General features: G+C 47.1%; 1 protein-coding gene across 1 annotated transcript; it reads left to right on the top strand.

The window, feature by feature from the left end:
- The first annotated feature begins 4,546 nt into the window (after positions 1 to 4,546).
- si:dkey-96l17.6 (kinesin-like protein KIN-14I) lies at positions 4,547 to 25,356 on the top strand. The gene is made up of 15 exons (XM_034212721.1): positions 4,547 to 4,602; positions 4,696 to 4,838; positions 5,199 to 5,375; positions 5,520 to 5,683; positions 5,820 to 5,932; positions 6,088 to 6,194; positions 21,131 to 21,230; positions 21,335 to 21,527; positions 21,814 to 21,994; positions 22,350 to 22,587; positions 23,320 to 23,480; positions 23,578 to 23,682; positions 24,438 to 24,535; positions 24,623 to 24,701; positions 24,807 to 25,356. Exons 1-15 carry the CDS (start codon positions 4,548 to 4,550, stop codon positions 24,855 to 24,857), a joined length of 1,965 nt encoding a protein of 654 aa, XP_034068612.1. The 5' UTR covers position 4,547; the 3' UTR covers positions 24,858 to 25,356.
- Positions 25,357 to 25,569: the final 213 nt, after the last annotated feature.

The following is a 25,569-nucleotide window of genomic DNA, read 5'->3' as shown; positions in this document are numbered from 1 at the left end:
CCGTACCTACAGGGTGACTTGGAGAGGGTCTGAGTCCGACCCTTGTCAATTAACTACAGGGGTCCCTCAGGGCTCTGTTCTTGGTCCCCTCCTCTTCTCCCTGTACACAAACTCGCTCGGATCAGTCATTAGCCCGCATGGTTTTTCTTACCACTGCTACGCTGACGACACCCAATTAATTCTGTCCTTTCCCCGCTCAGAGACCCAGGTAGTCGCACGCATCTCTGCTTGTCTAGCTGACATCTCTCAGTGGATGTCTGCTCATCACCTCAAGCTCAACCTTGACAAGACTGAGCTGCTCTTCCTTCCAGGAAAAGATTGTCCCACTCTTGACCTAACAATCAACATCGGCACCTCAGTTGTTTCCCCCGACTCAGACTGCAAGGAATCTGGGTGTGACCCCTAGATAACAACCTGTCCTTCACTGCAAACATCGCTGCTACAACCCGTTGCTGCAGATACACGCTTTACAACATCAGGAAGATACGTCCCCAGCTGACACAGAAAGCGACTCAGGTTCTGGTCCAGGCTCTCGTCATCTCACGCCTAGACTACTGCAACTCCCTCCTGGCTGGTCTACCTGCATGTGCCATCCGACATCTGCAGCTCATCCAGAATGCAGCGGCTCGTCTGGTCTTCAACCTTCCTAAATTTTCCCACAATACTCCGCTCCTCCGCTCCCTTCACTGGCTTCCGGTAACTGCTAGAATCCACTTCAAGACACTGGTACTTGCTTACCATGCTGCGAATGGATCTGGCCCTTCGTACATCCAGGACATGGTTAAACCGTACACCCCAGCGCGTGCACTACGCTCTGCATCAACCAAACGACTCGCTGCGCCCTCGCTGCGAGGGGGACCCAAGTTCCCATCGGCGAAAACACGTGGGTTTGCTGTCCTGGCTCCAGGATGGTGGAATGAGCTCCCCATTGACATCAGGACGGCAGATAGCTTGCACATCTTCTGGCGCAAACTGAAAACTCATCTCTTTCGACTCCACTTCGAGCGATAGAACTATTAACGAAGCACTTTTATACTAATAAAGGACTGGCTTATCTAAAGCAGTTGAGTAGCACTTGAAATGTTTTTGCTCTATGAAGCCTGATGTACTTATATGATTCTGTTTTCTTCAAGTTGTATTTTGTTGGTCGAACGCACTTATTGTAAGTCGCTTTGGATAAAAGCGTCAGCTAAATGCAATGTAATGTAATGTAATATATATTGTGCCGCAGGCCCGCAGCACGTGACTGTTTTGTGTGCCCTCCCATGAAAATCATATGCCCTCCCTTTAGATTTGTTCTGGCGCCGGGTCTGTCATACCCATTCATTTTCTATGGCGGTCAAATCTGACCGAAAACGTCAAGGGTGTTTCACTGTTGAATAAATCACTCAAAATTCAATGCAAGTGTATATGTTCAGAGGCCTAGTGTGGAGGATAACACATTACATGTTAGACGCTTTTATCCAAAGCGACTTACATACTCAATACTGTGGACAATCCCCACAGGAGCAATTTGGGGTGAAGTGTCTTGCCCAGGGACACAACAACATGCTGACTGCAGTGGGGTTTGAACCTGTGACCATCTGATCCGAAAACCAACGCACAACCCACTGCACCACACGCCTCACACAAGGTATTGAGGCAATTGGATGAAAAACACAATATTTATGATTACAATAAAAGTAATTCGGTCACTTTTGACCCGAAACGCAAGAGAAGGGTTAAAGAATCTTGTTTTTTTTATTTTCCCAAAAATCCAAAACAAACATTATAAGCCAAGCATCTCTAATAGGCCTATAAAAGAGGTCAACAGAAAATACCTCTAATGAATATAACGGCAACTTAACAGGGGTTAAGAAACTGTCCTCCTAAAATGACAAAACAAGGAACATATATAGTTGCTTGGCCGAACCAAATTGAAACCAAGGGGTAATTCAGATTTACCAGAATAGAAAAGTACACTGACAAAACCCCCAAAAAAACGTTTGACATGGGTGCGTGTGTGTGTGTGTGTGTGTGTGTGTGTGTGTGTGTGTGTGTGTGTGTGTGTGGTGTGTGTGTGTGTGTGTGTGTGTGTGTGTGTGTGTGTGTGTGTGTGTGTGTGTGTGTGTGTGTGTGTGTGGTTCATCCCAATTGGCTTTGTGCAGTTAGTATCCGTCCTCAGCTCTCAGCCATGCCTTTTACTGAACCAGTAAGTAACCTCCCCTGAAGACCACAGTAATTCAAAGAAAAGAAAGTCATTATTATACAAACAAAAACTTGTGATTGCTATGTTAGAATGTATGAGAATCAACTAAATGATGTCAGGTTACAAGCAAATAAAGACATAACCATTTAAATCAAATGTGTGGTGTTAATTGTTGGCATGTTATACTGCTACTGAAATTAAGCAAAACTACTGGAGGTGAGGGTGCAGTGTAATTATGTTCACCCTGTGTGGCTGTGGCCGTCTCATAAGCAGTGAAAGTTAAACTATTCCTTATTATTATGGTAACTTTACGATAAGGCATCAAATCATATACTTAAGAAATAAAGCATGACTTCTAAATTCCTTTTGCTTACCATTAATAAACGTTCAAGTCACTATGGTTTTATGTGTTCAGTTCGTAATACTGTAAAACATCAACATGTAAGAAATGTTACTTTACAGTTACTTTATACATTATATGATGTGTAACCAAGTTACATAAAAGTACATTTCAGACCCAGGCATCTTCCCTGAAAGCAGAACCGACATTTAAAGCTTCTTATGTTTTATCAAACGTGTCATGTGGTGGAAACATATATGATGCTGCATGACATAATAATGTTTATGGTACATTTACAGCCTGGGGGTTGTAACATGAGTTGTCTACAAGAAGTGGACTTTAGCACAGTTAATAATTAAGTGATTTAGGTACAAGAGGAGAATGGAATAGAATAAAAATGTGCTTTTCTGTAAGAAATGTACTGTTCTGCTTTCAGAGAGGCTGAGCTAATGCATAGGTCTGAAGTTAACATTATGTAACAGCCGTCTCAAAATAATACAACAAATACATTTTTGCAATAGCTGGATTCAAATGTTTGAAATGGTAATCTATTAAATATTAACTTAACACATAATATTAGTTGACTTGATCATGTGTTAAATTGAGCAGGAGTAATTCATGATAAATCATGTTTTCACTTTTAAATGTGATGTGTACACCTGTTATAAAGGTTGAAATGCATATTGCTAAATATTATTTTGCATGAATGCTCTGAGCTGAATGGTGATTTAAAGCATGTTATTTCTGCAGGATCATCAGAATTTCAGCTGTCAGACAGCAGTGAAGCTGATAGGTCACAAGATGTAAAGATCTACATCCCCTACGAGTCAGCTGAGCTCTGCATCAATCAGGTAAAAATAAAGAGCATCAAAACAAGGAAGCAGCACAAAAAAGCACTGTATCACAGCATCCATATTCAGAATAGATCAGTTTATACCACTAAACAAAAACAAGCAAGACCCCAAACTTTATATTTATTTTTCCAGCTCTTTGGAGAAGGGCATGCAGACACAATGAAGTCACTGTCAGACACGGTGTCCTTCATCACGCTCACATGGTTGCTCTGATGCTGCTGCTGCCCTGAAGCCATTTGATCAATAACCATGATGCTATTTTGTGTTTACTGTATAAGATGTTTGTGTGTGTTACCATGTACCCCAAAACAGATAGCTGAGGACATGGGAGCATTGAAGAGAAAACACCTGGAAAAGGTGCAGGAGTTAGAGGAGTACTTTCAGGTCACAGCACGCAGGAACCAGGTGAGGTGTGTCCGTCTTGGTGAGACTTAACTCATTACAGTTAAATAAATGGTGTCTTTGATCAGGAGTGGACCGTGCATAGGCTGAGATCTCATCACCAAAATAAGTTGAACACTCTGAGGAGAATCTTAGACGTCTACCAGGATAAAGTGGAGAAGAGGAACGCTGACTGGGAGAGGAGAGTCGAGGTCAGTGCAGGTCACGAGTCAGTCTGTCTCTCCTTCAGTAGCTCTTATACCTGAGGGTCTAAAGTATTATTTCAAACCCAACCAACTTCCTTCCCTATTTCCATCCTTATTAGTACTGGCTCACTCCCCTACAACTCTTGCAGCTCATATGTAGAATGCTTTGTTTTGACTAATTCAACAATACAGTCAAACTCTCTGATTACATCCTTAAAGTGTATTAATCATTCCGGTTCAAATGTTACAGGCCTGATGGTTGGGACATACAAAAAGCTTGATTTATTTATAATAATTAGTTTTTGTATGTGTTTCTGTGCTTGCCCGGTCCTGCTTCCTGCAGGCCTTGAATACAAGGAACGAGCAGCTACTGGAGGAGCAGAGATCTGAGAGGAGGAGGAGTAAAGAGGAGGCGCTCCAGTGGCACAGAGAAAAGGTTGCATAGGAATCTGGCAGGCGTCAACAATTCTTAAGTCTTTCAGCGTGCCTAGCAACCCCTAGGGTCATATTTAAAAATACAGACAACTGATTTAAGACATATCATTACATAATGATTCCTGCCTTTCGTTTAGAGCAAAATGCTGGAGCTGTTCTCAACCAGGCTGGATGTCCTGCACAGCCACCAGGCCTCCAGTGAGTCAGCACACTGACATGTATGTGTGTGTCAGCGCAAACCCTGACCTTAACATACTAACACCTGTATTCACTACCTGGGACCCTGAATAGCACTGCAGGAGCTGCAAATGGCCAGACAGGAAGTTGGGAAAATACAAGACATGTTGATGGCATCATCCCAGGAGCAGCAGGAAGCTGCTGAGGAAGGTGAAAGCACAGAGAACAAAGGACTTTCAGCTCAGCAACAGACTGTGGTGGGTTGGAATTGGTTATAGTGGCTGTCTGCAGCTCATATCTGAGGTGCATGTACAATTAAAAACATATAAATAAAGAATCCAATAAAAAGACAGATACAACTTCTGAGGGACTGTATGTGGGTCAAAATGACTTATTAGTACATTTAAAAAACATGTTTAAATGTAAATATTTCTCTTATATATTTTTGGTTTGGCTTCCATTAAATGTTTCTCAGTCTAAACTGTCTTTTTAAAAATTTACAAATAAAACTTGAAACAAATCTCAAACATGAGCAGATAAAAACAAACTATCTCCATGAACAAATGTTATGTGTTTTGACTGGACTGATTGTACTTTTAATGCGGTTCTCTCTGCAGGCTTGCAATGACTCGGAGCAGCCACTGGAGGGGGCTAAAGCCCGCCTGGAGGAGCTGAAGGAGAGTCTGTATCAGAGGGAGAGAGAGATCACTGAGCTGCTGGAGGCCCAGAGGAGCCCCGTCCCTCCCGTGCCCCAGTCCCCCTGCAGCGTGCTGCTCCCCACTGTCATACACAAGGTGATGTTCAAATATTAAACTATGTATTCAAAACTTTTGTAACATCAAAATATGGCAGAAAATACTTCATTCTCTTTCTTTGACTTCACTGTGAATCTATGACTTTGTTGTGTAATTATAAGACTGCTTTGTTTTGTTTTCCAGGCTCAAGCTCTCTGCAGTGCAGTGCCTGAGGCCAGAGCTCTTTTGGACCTGATGATTGAGGAGAATCGAGTCGCGCTGGTTGAAGCCAAAGACAAACTGGGCCGTGAGCAGATGGCTAGAGAAGACAGTATTAGCAAAGAAGATAAGTCAAACGACCAAGAGGGGTAAGAGATCATGATAGAGTTTAAAAATATAAACAAAAAATGACTTCCTATTGATTGAATAGCCACTGCCAGTCTCAAAAGTGGGCAGTTAAATTTGATCAATGTGTTTTTCAGATCGATTTTCTCTTTTTTTCAGGTTTGCTGAATCTGAGTCAAGTATGTCCTTACTACAAGAAACAGTGAGGGGCTATGAGGTCTCTTATCTGGCTTTGGACTGCATTCAAACCGGAGAAAGCCCTGTAATAAATGGTAAATACCTTTTAAATGCAACCACTTGCACATGCATTCAGCAGCCTATTTTACCACTAATAGTAATAGCCTACTTACATCTTCAAAAGCTATGTCTGAACTTACAGGTACATGCCTTATATCAGCAGTTTTACTGTAACTTCTGTTTTTCTCAGAATGTGACGCGGTGGCAGAGCTGGAGGACATCTTGGGACAAGGGACGATCCGAACCACAGAGGGAGTGAAGAGCGTTGGTCAGCAGCTTCTCCTGCTGCAGGATCAGGTTGGTCTGTTATTAAAAAGTTGGGCCTCTAAGAGCTAGGTCACCTCCCAGCTGACATCTATAATACATTCAAAAAACAGAATATGTTGGCCCTCGCTGTTTTTCACAAATTCTACAATATAACATCAGTAGTGAAATAGCTTAATAAAAAAACGACTGTCATAAGGGTAGACTTTAGGTGTGCCAAATATCACATTATGTTGATGAAGCGTGTTATCCAAAGTCCTGGAAAGAATTTTGTTAGATTATGTTCTTATTTATGTACCTCAAATAACCAGTTTGGCTTCAAGGCCAAGCATGGTACTGAGCTATGCATCTATGCTTTGAAGGAAATGGTAGAAACATATAGAAGACAGAATTCCACTGTTCTGATTGGTTTTATTGGTGCCTCTAAGGCTTTTCACCGAGTTAACCATCATAAACTGTTTTTAAAATTGAGACAAAGGGGTGTGCCCAACAGTATAATTAGGATCCTGGCTTATTGGTATGCCAACCAGAGCATGCGGATAACATGGGGGAATGCAGTCTCGGCGCCATTTGGTGTTGGTAATGGAGTTCGCCAGGGGGGGGGCTCCTCTCACCATGCCTTTTTAATATCTTTATGAATGATCTATCAGATGATTTAAGTGTCTGTAAAACAGGATGTGTGATTGGTAATGTGATTGTAAACCATTTTATGTATGCTGATGATTTGGCTATTGTTTCTCCTAGCAGTGCTGGATTTCAACAGTTGCTAAATATATGTTCTGATTATGGAGTCAAATTTGATGTTAAATACAATGCTAAGAAGAGCGCTGTAATGATCTGCAGAGCAAAAGGGGATAAGAACCTTGGTTTTCCAATATTCTATCTATCAGGGCAGGTGCTGTCTGTTTGCTGTAAAACCAAGTATCTGGGACACATCATCACAGATGAAATGGCTGATGATGATGACATGTATAGACAGCGGCGTGCCTTATATACACAAGCTAACATGTTGGCTAGAAAATTCACTTGGTGTTCAGATAATGTTACGGTGAACCTCTTTAGAGCTTATTGTACTCCTCTCTATACTGCCCCCTTGTGGGTCAAGTTTAAGAAGGCGAGCCTCAAGAAGCTCCAGGTTGCTTATAATAATTGTTCTCATTCATAACACTCCGTTCGATGTCTCACTATGGGATGCGCCTCATCGCGGAGCAAACAGAAGCATCAATCTCATTACGCCAATCCTGATTGGCTGGTGATCTTGACGTCAACGTCAGGGAATCACCCCCAAAAAGTAGCTTGCGCCACGACGCATGCGTCATTCAAACACCTCTTCTCGCTTCAGAGCACATCTCTACAGTAGCCGGACAAGCTTAACGGTCCACAGACTGAACCCAAATCCAAAACATTTCGGTCGACGGGCGCTCGCCGGCTACTCCTTCTGCTTCGCAAGAAGACGGTAATACTAACGCCAGTTAGTATTAAAATCGACCTCGCCGTTTCTTTCCCCGGAAAGTAAGGTAAGGTTTGGATTTTTCTCAAGCTAGCTACGCACCTGTTGCTAGCTAGCTTCCCCTTACTACCGACACCACGGTAGCGAGGACGCTTTTCTTTTTCTCTCTCACGGAGGAGAAAAGGATTAGAAGTATATTGACACACCAGTCAATATTCTTTGAGAACAAAGGACCCACACCGTCCCTTTTTCTCCGGATTAAGGACGGGTTGGTAACACTTTTCTCTCAACGACGTACCTGTTACGAGCGGGTCCTCTCCACGCCACGAGGCGAACAAGATGGACGCCTCTCCCCCTCACACCAGAGGAGTCAGGGACTCGGAGGCGGTTGCGGGTTGAAGATAGCAGGCACAGACTCACACCAGGTCTGCTCGTCCTGCCTCGGGCTGGAACACGCCCAGGAGGCTATCGACAACCCCGGCTCGTGCGGGCATTGTGCCCGTTTCACCCGAAAGAGCCTCCACCGACGGCTAGCACACCAAGCTAGCTTGTTGGAACAGGACTCCCTCATGTCCACTGATTCGCCGTTTAGCAATCAAGACACTGGGGCGTCCGCCGCAGAGACTGAGCCCCTCACTGTGTCGGTCTGGGGCTCACTAACAGCGGCAGCTGCGGAACCGGGATCCCACGCCGTGTCAGGCCGGGACCCGGTGGCGGCAAGAGACGCGGGAACGGAGCCCCACGCCTCACCAGGCGGGAGCTCCCGGCGAGACCTCACCATGGTCTCGCCCGCGGAGGATGTCCTGGAATTAGACTACATGGAGGACGAAGAGGACACCTCTGAGTCCCTCCTGTCTGATTCGGATGAGCAAGAAGAAGATATCTTCATGTCATCGGCTCAAACGGAAAAGCCGGGAGCGATGGCTGCTCTCCCGGGCGATAGCACACCAGCTTCGCCCTGTCTGAGCATGGACCTGCAGGCCGCGTGTCAGCGCGCTGCGTCTAGGCTAGACATCCCGTGGCCCGAAATGGCCAAGGAGACCGCCAGGTCCCGTTACGAGGGGATACATTCTCCCCAAGCAAAGAGGACAAGGAGGCAACTCCTCCCGGTCTTCCCGGAGATGTTGGATGAGGTGTCGGTCTCGTAGAGGGACCGACCCTTTAGCAACAAGGCCCCAATCCAGGGTGCCTCCTCCCTAGACTGCGACGGTATGGAGAGGCTCGGCCTGCTCTGCATACCGCCGATGGAACTGCTGGTGGCAGCCCACCTCCTACCGAGGATGGGCCCGTCACCAAGCAGGAACCCCACGCTGCCAGCGAAGATGGACCGTTTCCAGTCGACCATGACTGAACGGTCCTACAGAGCCGCAGCGTTGTCCGCCAGGGCTCTGAACGTTTCCTCACTGCTAACCGCATTCCAAGCGGAGCTCTGTGAGGATATGTCGAGTAATCCTGGACCGGCCGTTCTGGACAAGTTGGCCGCGGTCACAGACATTTGTCTCCGTGTCCAACGCTGCGCCGTCCAGGCCACGGGCAAAACAATGGGGATCATGGTGGTGCAGGAAAGAGCTAGATGGCTCAACCTCACCAACCTCCCAGACCGGGAAAAGGAGAATGTGCTTGACATGCCCATCGTTCCCGAGGGGATTTTCGGCTCCGCTCTTGCCTCCATGCAGAGGAGATGCGAGAAGAAGGAGGACGAGGCCCTCCACCTCTGCCTCCCTCGAAGGGCCCAGCCGCTGCCTTCGCAGCGGCAGCCCTTTGTCCAAACTGCCCCGAACCCTGCTCGGTTCAAAATACCGAAAACGCAGAGGTCGCAGTCCGCCCCGAGTCCCCAGCCCAGGCAGGGGACGAGGGCGAGCTGGCCTAGAAAATCTCCGGTTCCGGCTGCAGCCCATGCGCAGCCAACCCAGAATTTCGGCCAGCAGTCGAGGAAGAAGAAGCGAGCGGCGTGACAGCCCCTCCTTCTCCCCTCTGTGACAGAGCTGGAAGTCTACGGTTCCCCAGCTCTAAATGTGTTCCCGCCGCCTCGAGAGATGCCTCAACACCATCCTCAAGTCCGCATAAACACATGTCACACACTTATTGATTTTTCTGTCATAAAACATTTTCCGCTGACGCATCCAGGCTTCGAGCCAAGGGCGCAGCTCGAAAAAATGAAAAGAAAAACAATAAAAACAATAATAATAATAGCTTGGATTTATATAGCGCCTTTCAAGGGACCCAAGGTCGCTTAAACAATCCGTCAATTGATTGATTGATTGAAAAGTTTATTAACAGCTTGTATATTGGGTACAGTACAGTACAGCTCAAAACATACAATTGTTAAGGGGATGCAGACCAGAGAAAGACTTTCGTCTTGTTTACATCAGGGTCCCCCATTTCCAATTCATCATGTCATTTAAGACATATAAGACCTATTTGACATACAGATGGCTTATTTACAATTTACATACAGGTGGTTTTTTACATACAGATTGCTTATTTACAATTTTCATTTTAGATTTCGTTCTAATACACCCTAACCGGACATTTAAGACATACCAAGTCTACAGATATACAGTTAGTAACAGAGTCTAAAATGCGAGTATATACATAGATGGGGGGGGGAAGCTGTCCATTGAACGACAGGTTGAGATTTGTACCATTACCGGGGCCAGTTTTGCAATGCTCTCCCCCGAAGGTGCTCTTTAAGAGAGGTTTTGAAGGTAAGTATAGTTTTACTTTCCTTTACAGTTGTGGGAAGAGCGTTCCACCTTGATGTGGCATAATTGCGAAACGTGTATTCCCTGCTTTTTTGTGCCAAATCTGGGTTTCACATGATTTGTGGAGCTCCCTCTGGTGTTATGATCATGGTATTCCTTGACCTTTGGGAAGAATTTTGACATGTACATGGGTACCATAGAGGTGTAGTGGATCTTGTAGACCAGGCCCATTGCAAGTAGCTGTACTCTGTCGTCTACTCTAAGCCATCCTAGGTTGTCAAAGTGGGCAGAGGTGAGGTGGGTTCTAGATGAAAGGTCAAGCAGTAGTCTGACCAGTTTATTTTGTGATGTTTGAAGTTTTATTTTTAGCGCCTTGGAGGTGCTATGGTACCATGACGTGCAAGCATAGTCATAGTACCCTTGAATGAGTGCTCCTGCCAGAGTTTTCAGGGTGTTTTTGTTTACCAGAGAGGAGATCCGGTATAGGAATCTAGTTCTTTGATTGACTTTTTTTATAACATTGGATGCCATTTTGTCACAGGAGAGGTTTGCCTCAAGAATAGATCCTAGGTATGTAGTCAACTGTTCCCCTTCTGAGAGCAGCTACGGCCTCTCTCAAAGGGTGGACAATTGAAGGCACCACCGTCACGCGCATGCGCAGTGCCGGCTGGGGCTGTAAAGGCACCACCGTCACGCGCATGCGCAGTGCCGGCTGGGGCTGTAAAGGCACCACCGTCACGCGCATGCGCAGTGCCGGCTGGGGTCGTGAAGGCACCACCGTCACGCGCATGCGCAGTGCCGGCTGGAGCTGTAAAGGCACCACCGTCATGCGCATGGGCAGTGCCGGCTGGGTCGTGAAGGCACCACCGTCACGCGCATGCGCAGTGCCGGCTGGAGCTGTAAAGGCACCACCGTCACGCGCATGCGCAGTGCCGGCTGGGGCTGTAAAGGCACCACCGTCACGCGCATGCGCAGTGCCGGCTGGGGTCGTGAAGGCACCACCGTCACGCGCATGTGCTGTGCCGGCTGGAGCTGTAAAGGCACCACCGTCACGCGCATGCGCAGTGCCGGCTGGGGTCGTGAAGGCACCACCGTCACGCGCATGTGCAGTGCCGGCTGTAGCTGTAAAGGCACCACCGTCATGCGCAGTGCCGGCTGGTGTTGTGAAGGCACCACCGTCATGCAAATGCGCAGTGCCGGCTGGAGCTGTAAGGGCACCACCGCCACACGCATGCGCTGTGTCGGTGGGGATTGTCGAAATGGGGCACCACAGTGCTCAGACACTGGAGGGCCCCATAACACAACAAATAGAGACTCAGAGAGGAAGAGACGTGACATCTCAGCTGGCTCTAAGGAGCATACAGCGGGAGATGCTCACGACATCTGCTTGGGTTTCTCAAGACAGTTACACGGAGCTACAGACTCCAGGTCACCGTCACCCCCCCTCGCTTCTCGGGCTATCTGTATTCACAAGCCCGGGGAGAGTCAACCCATATTCATATAATGCCCGCCGAGCAGAGTCAGATTACGCAGACAAATGTCCTCGTAAAGCACCTGCTCAACATGGGTCTCATAATAAAACTAAACCCCAGAGTATTGGTTATTATGAAATGCGTAGTGGCACTACGCCACTGGCCGCACCCGACTTTCTAGTACGGGGCGCGCCTACGGGTGCTGTCCTTTCACGGAAGGTGGTCACCACGGACGCATGTCTGACAGGCTGATAGGGTATTTACGAAGGTCGCCCGGTGAGGGGTCTCTGGAGCAGAGACCTCCAGCGGGCGCACGTAAATCACCCGGAGCTTTTAGCGGTGTTCCCCACCCTAAAACGCTTTCTGCCTTCTCTCAGAGGACACCATGTCCTCGTGAGGACAGACAACACGACCACAGTATCGTGTATGAACCGCCAAGGGAGGTTGCGTTGTCTCCAGTCACACACACTGGCACACAAACTGATCCCTTGGAGCGGCAGACGTCTCCTCTCTCTGAGAGCGACGCATGTACCAGGAGTGATGTACCTCGGGACAGAACTACTGTCCAGAGGTGCACCACTCTATGCAGACTGGACTCCACATCCAAGGATCGTGAGTCCGCTGTTGGTGCGTTACGGCAGAGAATCTGTTCGCATAAAGAGAAAATGCTCAATGACAGCTGTTCTCTTTAATGCACGATTTAAACCTACCGTTAGGCGTGGACGCACTCGTACACGATTGACCTCCGGGTCTTCTGTACGCGTTCCCACCCCTGGCTCTGATACCCCCAACTCTGGCCAGAGTGAAGGAGCAACGCCACACACTTATCCTGATGGCTCCGCCCTAGCCCGCAACGTACGGGCTGGCGGAGATATATCAGCTGTTGTGCGGGCAGCCATGGCAGCCCCCACTACGCAGGGACAGATTGTCTCAGGCGGGGGGGGCGATCCTTCACCCACGCCCAGAGCGCGGGGCACTATGGGCCTGACCCGTGAGTGGTACAATCTGAATACAGTGGGACTCCCTCAGAAGGTGATAAACACTATTCAGAGTGCGAGAGCTTCCTCCACCAGGTCTCTTTATGACTGTAAGTGGAGGGTGTTTGAGGAGTGGTGCCTTCAAGAAGGACACATCTCCTTTCAATGTCCTGTCGGGGTGATTTTATCATTTCTACAGGACTTGATCGATAAACACAGAGCTTTCTCCACGATCAAGGTGTACCTGGCTGCTATTGCTGCATGCCATGTGGGCTTTGAGGGTAAGACGGCTAACCAACATCCTTTGGTCTGCCGTTTTATGAAGGGAGCTCGCAGGCTCCTCCCTGTCTCCAGGTCACTGGTGCCCTTATGGGACTTGGCAGTGGTTTTAAATGGGCTCAGAATGACCCCATTTGAACCCCTGGAAGGAGCTGACATGAAACTATAGGTTACTTACGTAACCCCAGTTCTCAGAGTAACATGAAGTGAGATGTCTCACTATGAGATGTGCCTCATCGCGGAGCAAACAGAAGCATCAATCTCATTACGCCAATCCTGATTGGCTGGTGATCTTGACGTCAGCGTCAGGGAATTCACCCCCTATAAGTAGCTTGCGCCACGACGCATGCGTCATTAAAAATAAGCACCTCTTCTCGCTTCACCATAGCAAGGAGGGCCGTCTGGTGAGACATCTCACTTCATGTTACTCTGAGAACTGGGGTTACGTAAGTAACCTATAGTTCTCATTCATAACACTCCGTTCGATGTCTCACTATGGGAAATTGTAGCTCCCGTATTGTCAGACGAGCTTATCTCGAAAATCACCAAACCAACCAGAACTTAACAGGTAGATCTCTGACTCAACCAGGTGCCCAGCACTGCTTGAGTCACACTGGGAGCAGAACGTCCAGCCTGTTAAGAGGCGGACAAAAGTGAGCGGCGAGGACCAGCTCGCCGCTGCACCAATGTCTTGGATGGGAGACATCCTGGACAGAGCCCAGGATGCAGCCAGACCCTGAGTCAAAAGAGCTCGCGGACCCGAGGGGCCTGCGAACTCTGACTCGTATGGGCCCCAAAGCAATTGCTTCCACAAACCAGTGGGAGAGCCGTTGCTTAGTAACAGGCTTGCCCTTATAAGGGTTAGCCCAGGACACAAGGGGTTGGTCATTATGACGAAGCACCCTTGATCTGTCCCTGTACGTGCGTACAGCACGGGCTAGATACGGCAAATCCGGCCGCTGTTCCCCGGAGGAATACAGTGGCGGGGAGGATGTGGTCGTATTGTCTGTCCTCACGAGGACGTGATGTCCCCTGAGGAAAGGCAGAAAGCGTTTTAGGGTGAGAAACACCGCTAAAAGCTCCAGGTAATTTATGTGCGCCCGCTGGAGGTCTCTGCTTCAGAGACCCCTCACCGGGCGACCTTCATAAATACCTCCCCAACCTGTCAGACATAAGTCCGTGGTGACCACTTTCCGTGAAAGGACAGCACCCATAGGCACACCTCGTACTAGAAAAGTCGGGTGCAGCCAGTGGCGCAGTGCCATTACGCATTTCACAGTAACCATCACTCATCACAGGGTTTAGTTTTAGGGCGGCCACCCAGCGCTGAAACTCCCTCATGTGTAAGCGTCCCAGTCGTACGACCAGGATGGCTGACGCCATGAGCCCCAGCAATCGCAGGCATGATCTGAAGAGAACATGTTTGCGCAGCTGGAAAAGAGTGAGACAAGCTCTGAAAGCTTTCACTCTTTCTGCTGACAAGCGAGCTGAAAAGGGCACCGAGTTCAGGCGTAAACCCAGGAAGAGTATAGTCTGCGCGGGGCACAACATGCTCTTCTCTGTGTTTATTATGAAACCCAGCTTGAGCAGGTGCTTTACGAGGACATTTGTCTGCGTAACAGCCTCCTGCTCCGACTGTGCGAGAAGCAGCCAGTCGTCCAGGTAGGTCGCCAGGCGAATACCCTGTTGTCTTAACGGGGCTATCGCGGCTTCCGTACATCTTACAAACACCCTTGGACTGAGAGAAAGACCGAAGGGGAGTACTCTGTATTCATAACAGATCCCCTGAAATGCGAATCTCAGATATTTCCTGTGTGGGTAATATACTGGGATGTGAAAATACGCATCTTTCAGGTCGACTGATGTAAACCAGTCGTCTTGTCGCACGAGCCGCAGCAGAGATGTGTGAGTGAGCATTCTGAACTTATATCTTTTTAGATATTTGTTCAGAGCCCTCAAATCAAGTATTGGCCGAATTCCGTTCCCTCCCCGTTTGGGAACGAGGAAGTACTTGGAATAGAAGCCGCCCTGACTCTGCTCGGCGGGTACAATAGATATAGCCCTCTTTTCTAGGAGTGAGAGAATCTCTCTCTCCAGAATATGGGCTGACTCTCCTCGGGCCTGCGAATGCAGAATGCCCGAGAAGCGAGGGGGGGTGACAGCGAATTGGAGTCTGTAGCCCCGTGTTACTGTCTTGAAAACCCAAGCAGATGATGTGAGCATCTTCCACTGCATGCTCCTTAGAGCCAGTGGAGATGTCACGTCTCTTCCCCTCTGAGTCTCTATTTGTTGTGTTATGGGGCCCTCTAGTATCTGAACACAGTGGTGCCCCTTTTCGACAATCCCCACAGACACTGCGCATGCGCATGACGGTGGTGCCTTCACAACCCCAGCCGGCACTGCGCATGCGCGTGACGGTGGTGCCTTTAAAGCCCCAGCCGGCACTGCGCATGCGCGTTGCGGTGGTGCCTTCACAGACCCGCCTGTAATCCGCCTTTTGAGAGATGCCGTAGCTGCTCTCAGAAGGGGAACAGTTGACGGGCTGTTTATTGGTTTTATTGTTTTTCTTTTCATTTCTTTTCATTTTTTTGAGCTGCGCCCTCGGCCTGAAGCCTGGATGCGTCAGCGGCAAATGTTTTATGACAGAAAAATCAACAAATGTGTGACATGTGTTTGTGCGGACTTGAGGATGGTGTTGAGGCATCTCTCGAGGCGGCGGGAACACATTTAGAGCTGGGGAACCGTAGACTTCCAGCTCTGTCACAGAGGGGAGAAGGAGGGGCTGTCACGCCGCTCGCTTCTTCTTCCTCGACTGCTGGCCGAAATTCTGGGTTGGCTGCGCCTGAGCTGCAGCCGGAACCGGAGATTTTCTAGGCCAGCTCGCCCTCGTCTCCAGCCTGGGCTGGGGACTCGAGGCGGGCTGCGACATCTGCGTCTTCGGTGTTTTAAACCGAGCAGGGTTCGAGGCAGCTTGGGCGAAGGACTGCTGCTGCGAAGGACTGCTGCTGCGAAGGCAGCGGCTGGGCCCTTCGAGGGAGGCAGAGGTGGAGTGCCTTGTCCTCCTTTTTTTTCGACTCACACCTTTGCATGGAGGCGAGAGCGGAGCCGAAAATTCCCTTGGGAACGATGGGCATATCCAGCACATCCTCCTTTTCCCGGTCTGGGAGGTTGGTGAGGTTGAGCCATCTCGCTCTTTCCTGCACCACCATGATCCCCATTGCCTTGCCCGTGGCCTGGACGGCGCAGCGTTGGACACGGAGACAAATGTCCGTGACCGCTGCCATCTCGTCCAGAGTGGCTGACCCCGGGTTACCCGACAGGTCCTCGCAGAGCTCCGCTTGGTAAGCGGTTAGCAGCGAGGACACATTCAGGGCCCTGGCGGACAACGCTGCGGCTTTGTAGGACCGTTCAGTCATTGTCGACTGAAATCGGTCCGACTTTGCTGGCAGCGTGGGGTTCCTGCTTGGTGACGGGCCCATCCTCGGTAGGAGGTGGGCCGCTACCAGCGGTTCCATGGGCGGTATGCGGTAGGGCTGTGCAATTCATCGTATTTTAATCGCGATTACGATTATGGCTTGCGACGATTATGAAAACAGCATAATTGACAAAATACGATTATTTTGCTGGGTGCGCTTCACCCCTCCCTCAAAGCCCACTCGGCCACGTAGGAGTGATATGTGTTGTGAGTGTTCAGCGCAAGCGCAGATGTCAGAACAAGAGCAGCAACTCGTTAAAAAGAAGGGTACAACTATTTCCACTATTTGGAAGTACTTTGGCTTTCAGGAGTCCGACGTGGAGCAAAACAAAGTACAGTGCAGGATTTGTTACCAGGTTGTGTTGGCACCACACGCTAACACAACCAATCTCTTTAATCATCTGAAATACAACCACAAAGTGCAATACGACTGGGCAATAATACAACAAAAAGCAGACCAAAAAGCAGATGCCGCTCGACTTCATCCACAACATCATCACAGTCATCGATTCAGGACGCATTGTACAGAGCAACGGCCTACGCGACAAGCTCGCAGAGACACAGAGATATTACAGGTGCCATTACATTTCACATCGCTAAAGATATGTGCCCAGTTAGCACTGTTAGCAACCAGGGCTTTAAGCAACTTGTCAACACGTTGGACAAGCGTTACGCGATGCTGTCTCGGTATTATTTCATTCGGTATTATGTGACAAATGCCGTGGGGAAGTTGAGAGAGATGTGGCTTCAGCTGACTACTTTGCTACCACAACAGACCTATGGTCTAGCCCAGGGGTGCCCAACCAGTCGATCACGAGATGTGTTTAAAAATAGAACAACAATATTCTGTTTTATCGTTAATGTCCTGTAACATAATCTTCCTGTGCCAGAATAATGCACTTGAATGCATCAAAGCTTTGTGATTGGCCGGCGTCACCCCTGTGTCGGGGAGTGGCTGAGGGTCTTCAGTACAGGTGGCAATATTGTCACCTGCCTGCACGGTTCTTATTATACATCCATGGCCTGCGCTCATCTCTGAAACCAGACCATGTAAACAGCCTGGTGTTTCTTGCAAAACATCTTTAAGAGATGACATGAGCAGCCCTACCAGCATTTGCCATGGTGGCCAAAACATTTTTATTTGGTCTTAAATTGTAGTTCAACATTTATTTCCTGTTACTTCTGGACCATGACGGTTGGCCAGCCTTCAACATTTAACTGAGTGGAATATGTTGAATATGTTTTACCAAAATGTTGGCTATATGTTAAGGAGTTTTCAGTAGGTTGTGACAGTGCACTGCAACATGTTTGATTTCATTTATTTTGGTCTAATTTATTTTTATTTATCATATTAATAATATATGTTTAGTATGGTTTTGGAAGTGTGCTCCAACATATTTGTTGATCTTGTTTATTGGTAAAATATTATTTGTTTTAAAGTTCAATAAATGGTCAATGAATAATCGTCAAAATAATCGTGATATCAATTATTGACCCAAATAATCGTGATTATGATTTTTGCCATAATCGCACAGCCCTAGTATGCGGAGCAGGCCGAGCTTCTCCATTCTGTCACAGTCTAGGGAGGAGGCACCCTGGATTGGGACCTTGTTGCTGAAGGGCCGGTCTCTCCACGAGACCGACACCTCATCCAACATCTCCGGGAAGACCGGAAGGAGTTGCCTCTTCGTCCGCGCTGCTTGGGGAAAATGTTTCCCTTCGTAGCGGGACCTGGAGGTCTCCTTGGCCATTTCAGGCCACGGGATGTCGAGTCTGGCCGCGGCGCGTTTACACACGGCCTGCAGGTCCATGCTCAGACAGGGCGAAGCTGGTGTGCTATCGCCCGGGAGAGCAGCCCTCGCCGATGACATGAAGATGTCCTCTTCATGTTCATCCGACTCGGACAGGAGGAACACTGAGGCGTCCTCATCGTAGTCCAGCTCGAGGACATCCTCCGCGGGTGAGACCATGGTGAGGTCTAACCAGGAGCCCCAGCTCGGTAAAGCGTGGGGTCCCGTTCCCGCGTGTCTTGCCGTCACCGGGTCCCGGCCTGCCAGGGCGCGGGATTCCGGTTCTGCAGCCATCGCAGATAATGAGCCCCAGACCGACACGGAGAGGGGTTCACTCTCTGCGGCGGACGCCCCCGCGTCTTGACTGCCGGCCGGCCGGCAGGTCAGTGGACATGAGGGGGTCCTGCTCCGACAGGCTAGCTTGGCGTGCTAGCCGTCGGCGGAGGCTCTTCACGGTGAAGCGGACACAATGTCCGCACGAGCCAGGGTTGTCGATAGCGCCTCGGGCGTGTTCCAGCCCGAGGCAGGAGGAGCAGACCTGGTGTGTGTCTGTGCCCGAGATCTTCAACCCGCAGCCGCAGAGTCGAGCCACCGAGTCCCTGACTCCTCTGGTGTGAGGGAGAGAGGCATCCATCTTGTTCGCCTCGTGGCGTGGAGAGGACCCGCTCTCAACAGGTAAGTTGGGAGAAAAAAGGTGTTACCACCCTGTCCTTAATCCGGAGAAAAGGACGGTGTGGGTCTTTTATTCCCGGAAAATACTGACTGGTGTGACAGTATGCTCCTTTAATCCTTTCCTCCTCCGTGTGGAAGAGAAAAGAAAAAGCTTCCTCGCTACCGTGGTGTCGATAGTGAGGGAGCGAGCTAGCAACAGGTGTGTTGCTAGCTTGAAAAAATCAGACCTACCTTACTTTCCGGGGAAAGAGAACGGCGAGGTCGATTTCAATACTAACTGGCGTTAGTATTACCGTCTTCCTGCAAAGCAGAAGGAGTAGCCGGCGAGCGCCCGTCGACCGAAATGGTTATATTTGGGTTCAGTCTGTGGACCGTGAAGCTTGTCCGGCTACTATAGAGATGTGCTCTGAAGCGAGAAGAGGTGTTTGAATGACGCATGCGTCGTGGCGCAAGCTACTTATAGGGGGTGAATTCCCTGACGCTGACGTCAAGATCACCAGCCAATCAGGATTGGCGTAATGAGATTGATGCTTCTGTTTGCTCCGCGATGAGGCGCATCCCATAGTGAGACATCGAACGGAGTGTTATGAATGAGAACATCTGTCACTCAAGACAGTGCTGTTACTGGCCCTGGCATCCGCCAAGCGGGTCAGTGATATTCATGCGCTGTCTGTACATCCTTCATGCACTCAGTTCGCCCCAGGGCAAACGAGAGTGTTGTTGAAGCCCAACCCCGCCTTTACACCAAAGGTGGTTGGTTCGTGTACCCCAATTGACATTGAGGTATTTCCTCCGCCGCTGGTTTCCTCCGGGGAACAGCAGCAGGATCTGTTGTGTCCAGTCCGTGCTTTACGCACATATATGGACAGATCAAAGGAGCTTCGTCTTAATGACCAACTCTTTGTGTCCTGGGCTAACCCTCACAAGGGCAAGCCTGTTACTAAGCAATGGCTCTCCCACTGGATTGTGGAGGCAATTGCTTTGGCCTATACGAGTCAGAGTTTGCAAGCACCTCCGGGTCTGCGGGCTCACTCGACTCGGGGCCTGGCTACATCCTGGGCTTTGTTCAAGGGTGTTTCCATCCAAGACATCTGTGCAGCGGCGAGCTGGTCCTCGTCGCTCACTTTTGTCCGCTTTTACAGGCTAGACGTCTCCGCTCCAAGCGTGGCCCGAGCAGTGCTGGGCACCTTGTTGAGTCGGGACTCTACCTGTTAAGTTCTGGTTGGTTGGTGATTTTCGAGATAAGCTCGTCTGGCAATACGGGAGCTACAATTTCCCATAGTGAGACATTGAACGGAGTGTTATGAATGAGAACTATAGGTTACTTACGTAACCCCATTTCTTAGAGTAACATGAAGTGAGATGTCTCACCAGACGGCCCTCCTTGCTATGGTGAAGCGAGAAGAGGTGCTTATTTTGAATGACGCATGCGTCGTGGCGCAAGCTACTAATAGGGGGTGATTCCCTGACGTTGACGTCAAGATCACCAGCCAATCAGGATTGGCGTAATGAGATTGATGCTTCTGTTTGCTCCGCGATGAGGCGCATCCCATAGTGAGACATCTCACTTCATGTTACTCTGAGAACTGGGGTTACGTAAGTAACCTATACTTTGCGTATACTGCTTAAAAAACCAAGGTGGTGCAGTGCAAGTTAAATGTTTCGTAATGCACGAGTCAACACGTTCCATGCTCTCTTGAGAAATCTGATGTACAAATTCATCTGTCGATTGAATGTTTCTCATAACTCTGTCATTATGCTGCTTTCAAATCTGTGTCTCAGTGCTGTACGATACCAGTAACCTCTGTGGAAACATTGGTATAACTGCCTTTTTTTTATTTATATTTGAGTGTTGTATGTCTTTTAAAAAATTGATTCTTTAAATAAAGCTGTTGATGATGATGATATTGTGCATATTATGTCTGTATTGAGATATAAGGGTTTAGGCGCCCCTAGCTTTCATTCACTAGATTTATAAACAGCAACTTGATTACATTGTAGCCTATTACTTTTCATGGGTTTTTAACTTCTCACATGGATCAAATGTTTGGTATTATAAGGATTATTGTGCCTCCTAGCAGAAGTAGCTATAAATATATGTTTGACATGCATGTTTGATAGAGCGTGTGTTTTGTACTCTTTTCTAAAGCTGAAGCAAGTTAAAGACGAGAAAAAGAAAATAATTGACAACTACACTTCAGAAAGGACAATGAGGAAGAAGTACTACAATATGGTGGAAGATATGAAAGGTACACAGTAGTCAGCGTCAAATATTTGATGTATTAATTTAAAACCAAAATGTGAGTCCTTCTCAATTTAGCCCTCTCTCATGTCTTATTTTTTTTTTTCTCAGGTAAAATCAGAGTGTTTTGTCGGATTCGACCGCTGAGCAGAACTGAAGATGCTCAAGGTGGAGTCATCGCTGTGGAGAAAATAGATGATTTCTCTGTCAGTGTGGACACTCCTCGAGGGCCGAGGGAGTTTCAGTTCGACAAGGTGTTCACTGCTGAAGCCTCTCAGGAAGACCTGTTTCAGGACACCAACAGGTGGGGGGGGGGGGGGTTATGCTTACTAAGCAGGGACCAATATGTGTACAAATGTACCATAAAACACATACAATGGGCTCTGCATAAACAGGTTAACCATTGCTTAGATGCATTTCTAGTTTATTTTAATACTGTCATTCATCAAGAATGTTCTCCTTTTTGGATTACATCTCTCCAATTGATGCATGCAAGTAAGGCATACTTTTAGTATCCCTTTGTCACAAATGTAACACACTGTCTCAATTCAGTTAGTTCAGCGGTTTAATATATATTCCCCCCTTATAAGGTTGATCCAGTCGGCCACCGATGGATACAACGTCTGTATCTTTGCGTATGGCCAGACGGGCTCGGGAAAGACCTTCACTATGGTGGGGGACAAGGACCAGAAGAACCCCGGGATCATGCCGAGATCTTTTAACGCCATCTTTGATATCATACGAGAGAGCAGCACCAAATTCGACTTTAAGGTAACAGACATCTTTTCTGTGAGATAGGAAAGATCTTAAATCAATTAAGTCATAACAATATTGGACCTGATATATAACTACTACTTCTATTACTTATCAAGGTAAGATAAGTACAATTGATGATCTATATCTATATCTAGATATTAATCATTTACATTGGCATCAAATCATAATTTACAATGTGATGAGGGCAAACAAAATCATAAATGTTCATTGATATTTTCTGTATTTGTATATGGTAACCATTTCCATGACAAAGTAACCTCTCCTCTCTTTGTCACCCTTGTCTTTCTTCCTCTCTGACCCGTCCTCCTCCTCCTCTTCCTTTCTCTTCTTCTTCCTCCTCTTATCTCAGGTTTCGGCCTACATGCTGGAGTTGTACAACGACCGGCTGCAGGACCTCTTTGTGAGCCCGGCTGGTGAGGCCCATGCTCAGCCTCCGTCCCATGGTCAGGTCAGGCGGGTGGAGATCAAGAGGAACCGAAAGGGGGTTGTGTTCGCCCAAGGAGCAGAGACAAAAGAGGCCTCCAGTGCCCAGGAGCTCTACGCTCTGTTCCTGCAGGCCTGCGCCAACAGACACATCTCTGCCACCAGTGAGTTCCTCTGTGGCGTGCCGTGCTGCCCGGTTCAACAGGGCCCTGCTAAATGGTTTGGATTAATCCTGTTAGTTACAGTCAGTGTGACGGGGCGGCAGCTAGGTACATCATTACTGGACCGGGTGGTGAGTGAGCGAACTTTGACTCAGCATACTGTAGGAAGAGGAGGAGCATTGTTTTAGGATGCACACAGGTCATCAGAGTCATTCCAGGAGGCATTGAATGTTGTAGGGACGACTACGCACTGTACAGTTATTAACACCAGTTACAATAAAGCTCAGTTTCTTTTAAGTATGAAGGAAAGGCTGGTACAAAAAATACAGAATAGAAGGGTTAGTTTGATGTTTTTATTTGTACGTGAAATATTTCTGTCAATATTTAATCATAAAAATGCTTGACTTGAGAGGAAATTAGTATATGGCAAGTCATTTTGTCTATTTGGAAAATTGTTTTCGTAATTTAGGTGATTTTTCAAGAAGAAAAACAGTATTCATACATTAGTATATATTTAAAATTGTATTTGCATACAGTTATTTACAAATACAGTACTTCTGCACTATTTTCTGACATTTCATAAACAAAACACAGATTCAATTTATCCTCATGAGGATCTGAAGAATCCACATTGATTAAAGTACAATAATTGTTGGTGTCCGCCAAAGTGTCTCAACATCCACAGCTATTTAAAGTCCAATCAGGGCATTTTATGTTGTGTATATGTTTCCCAAGAGATGAATGTGGAGAGTTCCCGCTCCCATCTCATTGTGTGCATCATGGTGGAGAGCAGGAATCTGACTAATGGCAGCGTGAGCACCGGGAAGCTGAGCCTCGTGGACCTGGCAGGAAGTGAGAGAGCAGCCAAGACCGGGGCCAAAGACCACCAGCTAAAGGTTAGCTCAGATGTTGTTTTGGGATTTGTGATAGTAAGGATGATTGAAAGTTGATATATCATGGCCTTTCTAAATTCTCCCCTCCATGTCTCTGCAGGAGGCTAACTCCATTAACAAATCACTGAGTGCCCTGGGTGATGTGATCTCAGCCCTGTCTGCAGAACTGCCTCATGTACCATACAGGAATAGCAAGCTGACACAGGTAATGATAGCAAAAACAAGCAGTATTCTTTGAAGTTTTGTGGTTGTTGCAATGACCTATTAGCTGGGTATGATTTTTGTATTTGAAGTCATGAACCATAATGTGGACTTGCAGGTCAGCCAAGTGTGATCTGTGCTTTTCATCTCTTTTAAGTCATTGTTTGCAACAAAAACTTCAAATGCTACTGTGGTGCTCAAAGCTGTTTAAGACAGAGAATGTAAATAAGTCTGTTCCATCTACAGTGACCCACCAATGGAAAGGGAAACACTGAGAGGACACTTAGTCTAAAACATAATATTATAACAGAAACAGGTTGATGATTAAAGCTTTAACAAAAAAACCTACCTAAAAAGCAATCTGTTGGACAGACATTCAAAGAGGAATCATACTTGTCGGCAGTTAAGAAGGAAAACTATCTGCAGCTTAATATTTATGGTCCTTGCATCATCTTAGTTTGCATGTTTACTCCAGTTGGATGAGGTACCACTGTATAAATAGTTAAATGTGTTTATTACTAAATCCCTGCCAAGCTTAATCTTCCGTTTTCCTCACTAAATATAACCAACCGAATCCTCTCCCAAAACAATTCCCTTTCCCTTTATTTCCTGGGTTAAACCCTAAACTGTGAGGAACACAACACCTTATTAGTGCCATGTGGGAGTTGAAAGCATGGGATTGAGGGACACACTAGATCAGGGGGTTTAACCTTAAAATACCTTAACAGTATCATACAATGTATTCCCTTCCCTTGTCAGGTGATGCAGGACTCCCTGGGTGGAAATGCCAAAACCCTCATGATCGTCAACATCTCTCCTTCTGAATGCAACCTTGAAGAGACCCTCACATCTCTGGTGTAAGAGACAACTATAGATCCATCTATTTTAAATATCTAAATGCTATCAAACTGCTAAATAACACATGAACTTCCTGAACTGTCCAGTTATGCAACCAGAGTGAAGGCCATAACCAACAATGCACAAAGACATGTGGAGAGCAAAGAGATCGCCCAGCTGAAAGAGGTATCTGTTCAGAGACATTAATCTATAGAATTAAACAAAAAACATTTGATAGGCACATTGACACAGTTACGCTAACTATATTTCTTTGTTTTCTTTTCCATTTAGGTCATCATTAGGCTGAGGTCAGGACAGACAGTGGAAGACGAGGATGTTTGAACCTTTCAAACAGCAAAGAAAACTATTCATTTAAATATTTGAGTAATTGGAATGTGAGAAACCTATTACTGTACAACAAATATTCTCATTAATGTTCTGTTTTTTTACTTTAACATGTCACTTATAAGAAACATTTTCTCAATATTTCCAGAAAAAGTACATTGGTTTTAGCAAATAATGAATTTTATTTTCCATTTGATTGGAATTATAAAAATTATAAAACAGATTTTTAAATGAAGTTTGGTGCCTGGCTCATTATCTCCTGACATCTCATTATCTGCCAAATAACTCTGGCTTACTTTGTTTCCTGAAGTATGGTTAATTATTTAAAATGACAAGAAGCAATCGCATTAACAACAAACTTACTGCAATAAAATATGTTTGCTGCAATTCCTGCTATTTTTTAAATATGAAACATGTGTCTAGTTGGCTACACACCCATTTGTGTTACATCACTAATAGGCCAAGGCTGTGCATGTCACCGTATAAGGTTCAAAGTTAAGGCATCAGTGTTTCCCATAGAGGACACATTTGAAATAGACTTTTGTGTACAATAGCAGAGTAAAGAGTGTGTGTCATTTCTTGTGTGGCCTGTCTTTTTTGTTTAAGATATGCTTGCTAATGAACTCTTATTTATCTACCATGTTTTTTTTGCTTAATTCCCTTAATGTTTCACATGCAGGGATGGCTGACATCACCCTAGATGCATTCA

Source organism: Gymnodraco acuticeps, unplaced genomic scaffold (assembly GCF_902827175.1).
Source record: "Gymnodraco acuticeps unplaced genomic scaffold, fGymAcu1.1, whole genome shotgun sequence".
NCBI lineage: Eukaryota > Metazoa > Chordata > Actinopteri > Perciformes > Bathydraconidae > Gymnodraco > Gymnodraco acuticeps.
This window is presented reverse-complemented; position numbering and strand designations above follow the sequence as displayed.

Excerpts from the sequence above, each read along its gene's own strand:
- si:dkey-96l17.6 (XM_034212721.1), top strand. The coding sequence starts at position 4,548 with ATGCTGGAGCTGTTCTCAACCAGGCTGGATGTCCTGCACAGCCACCAG. Across the intron at positions 5,933-6,087 it reads AGAAAGCCCTGTAATAAATG|AATGTGACGCGGTGGCAGAG; the intron begins GTAAATACCTTT and ends TGTTTTTCTCAG. Across the intron at positions 21,995-22,349 it reads GCACCAAATTCGACTTTAAG|GTTTCGGCCTACATGCTGGA; the intron begins GTAACAGACATC and ends CTCTTATCTCAG.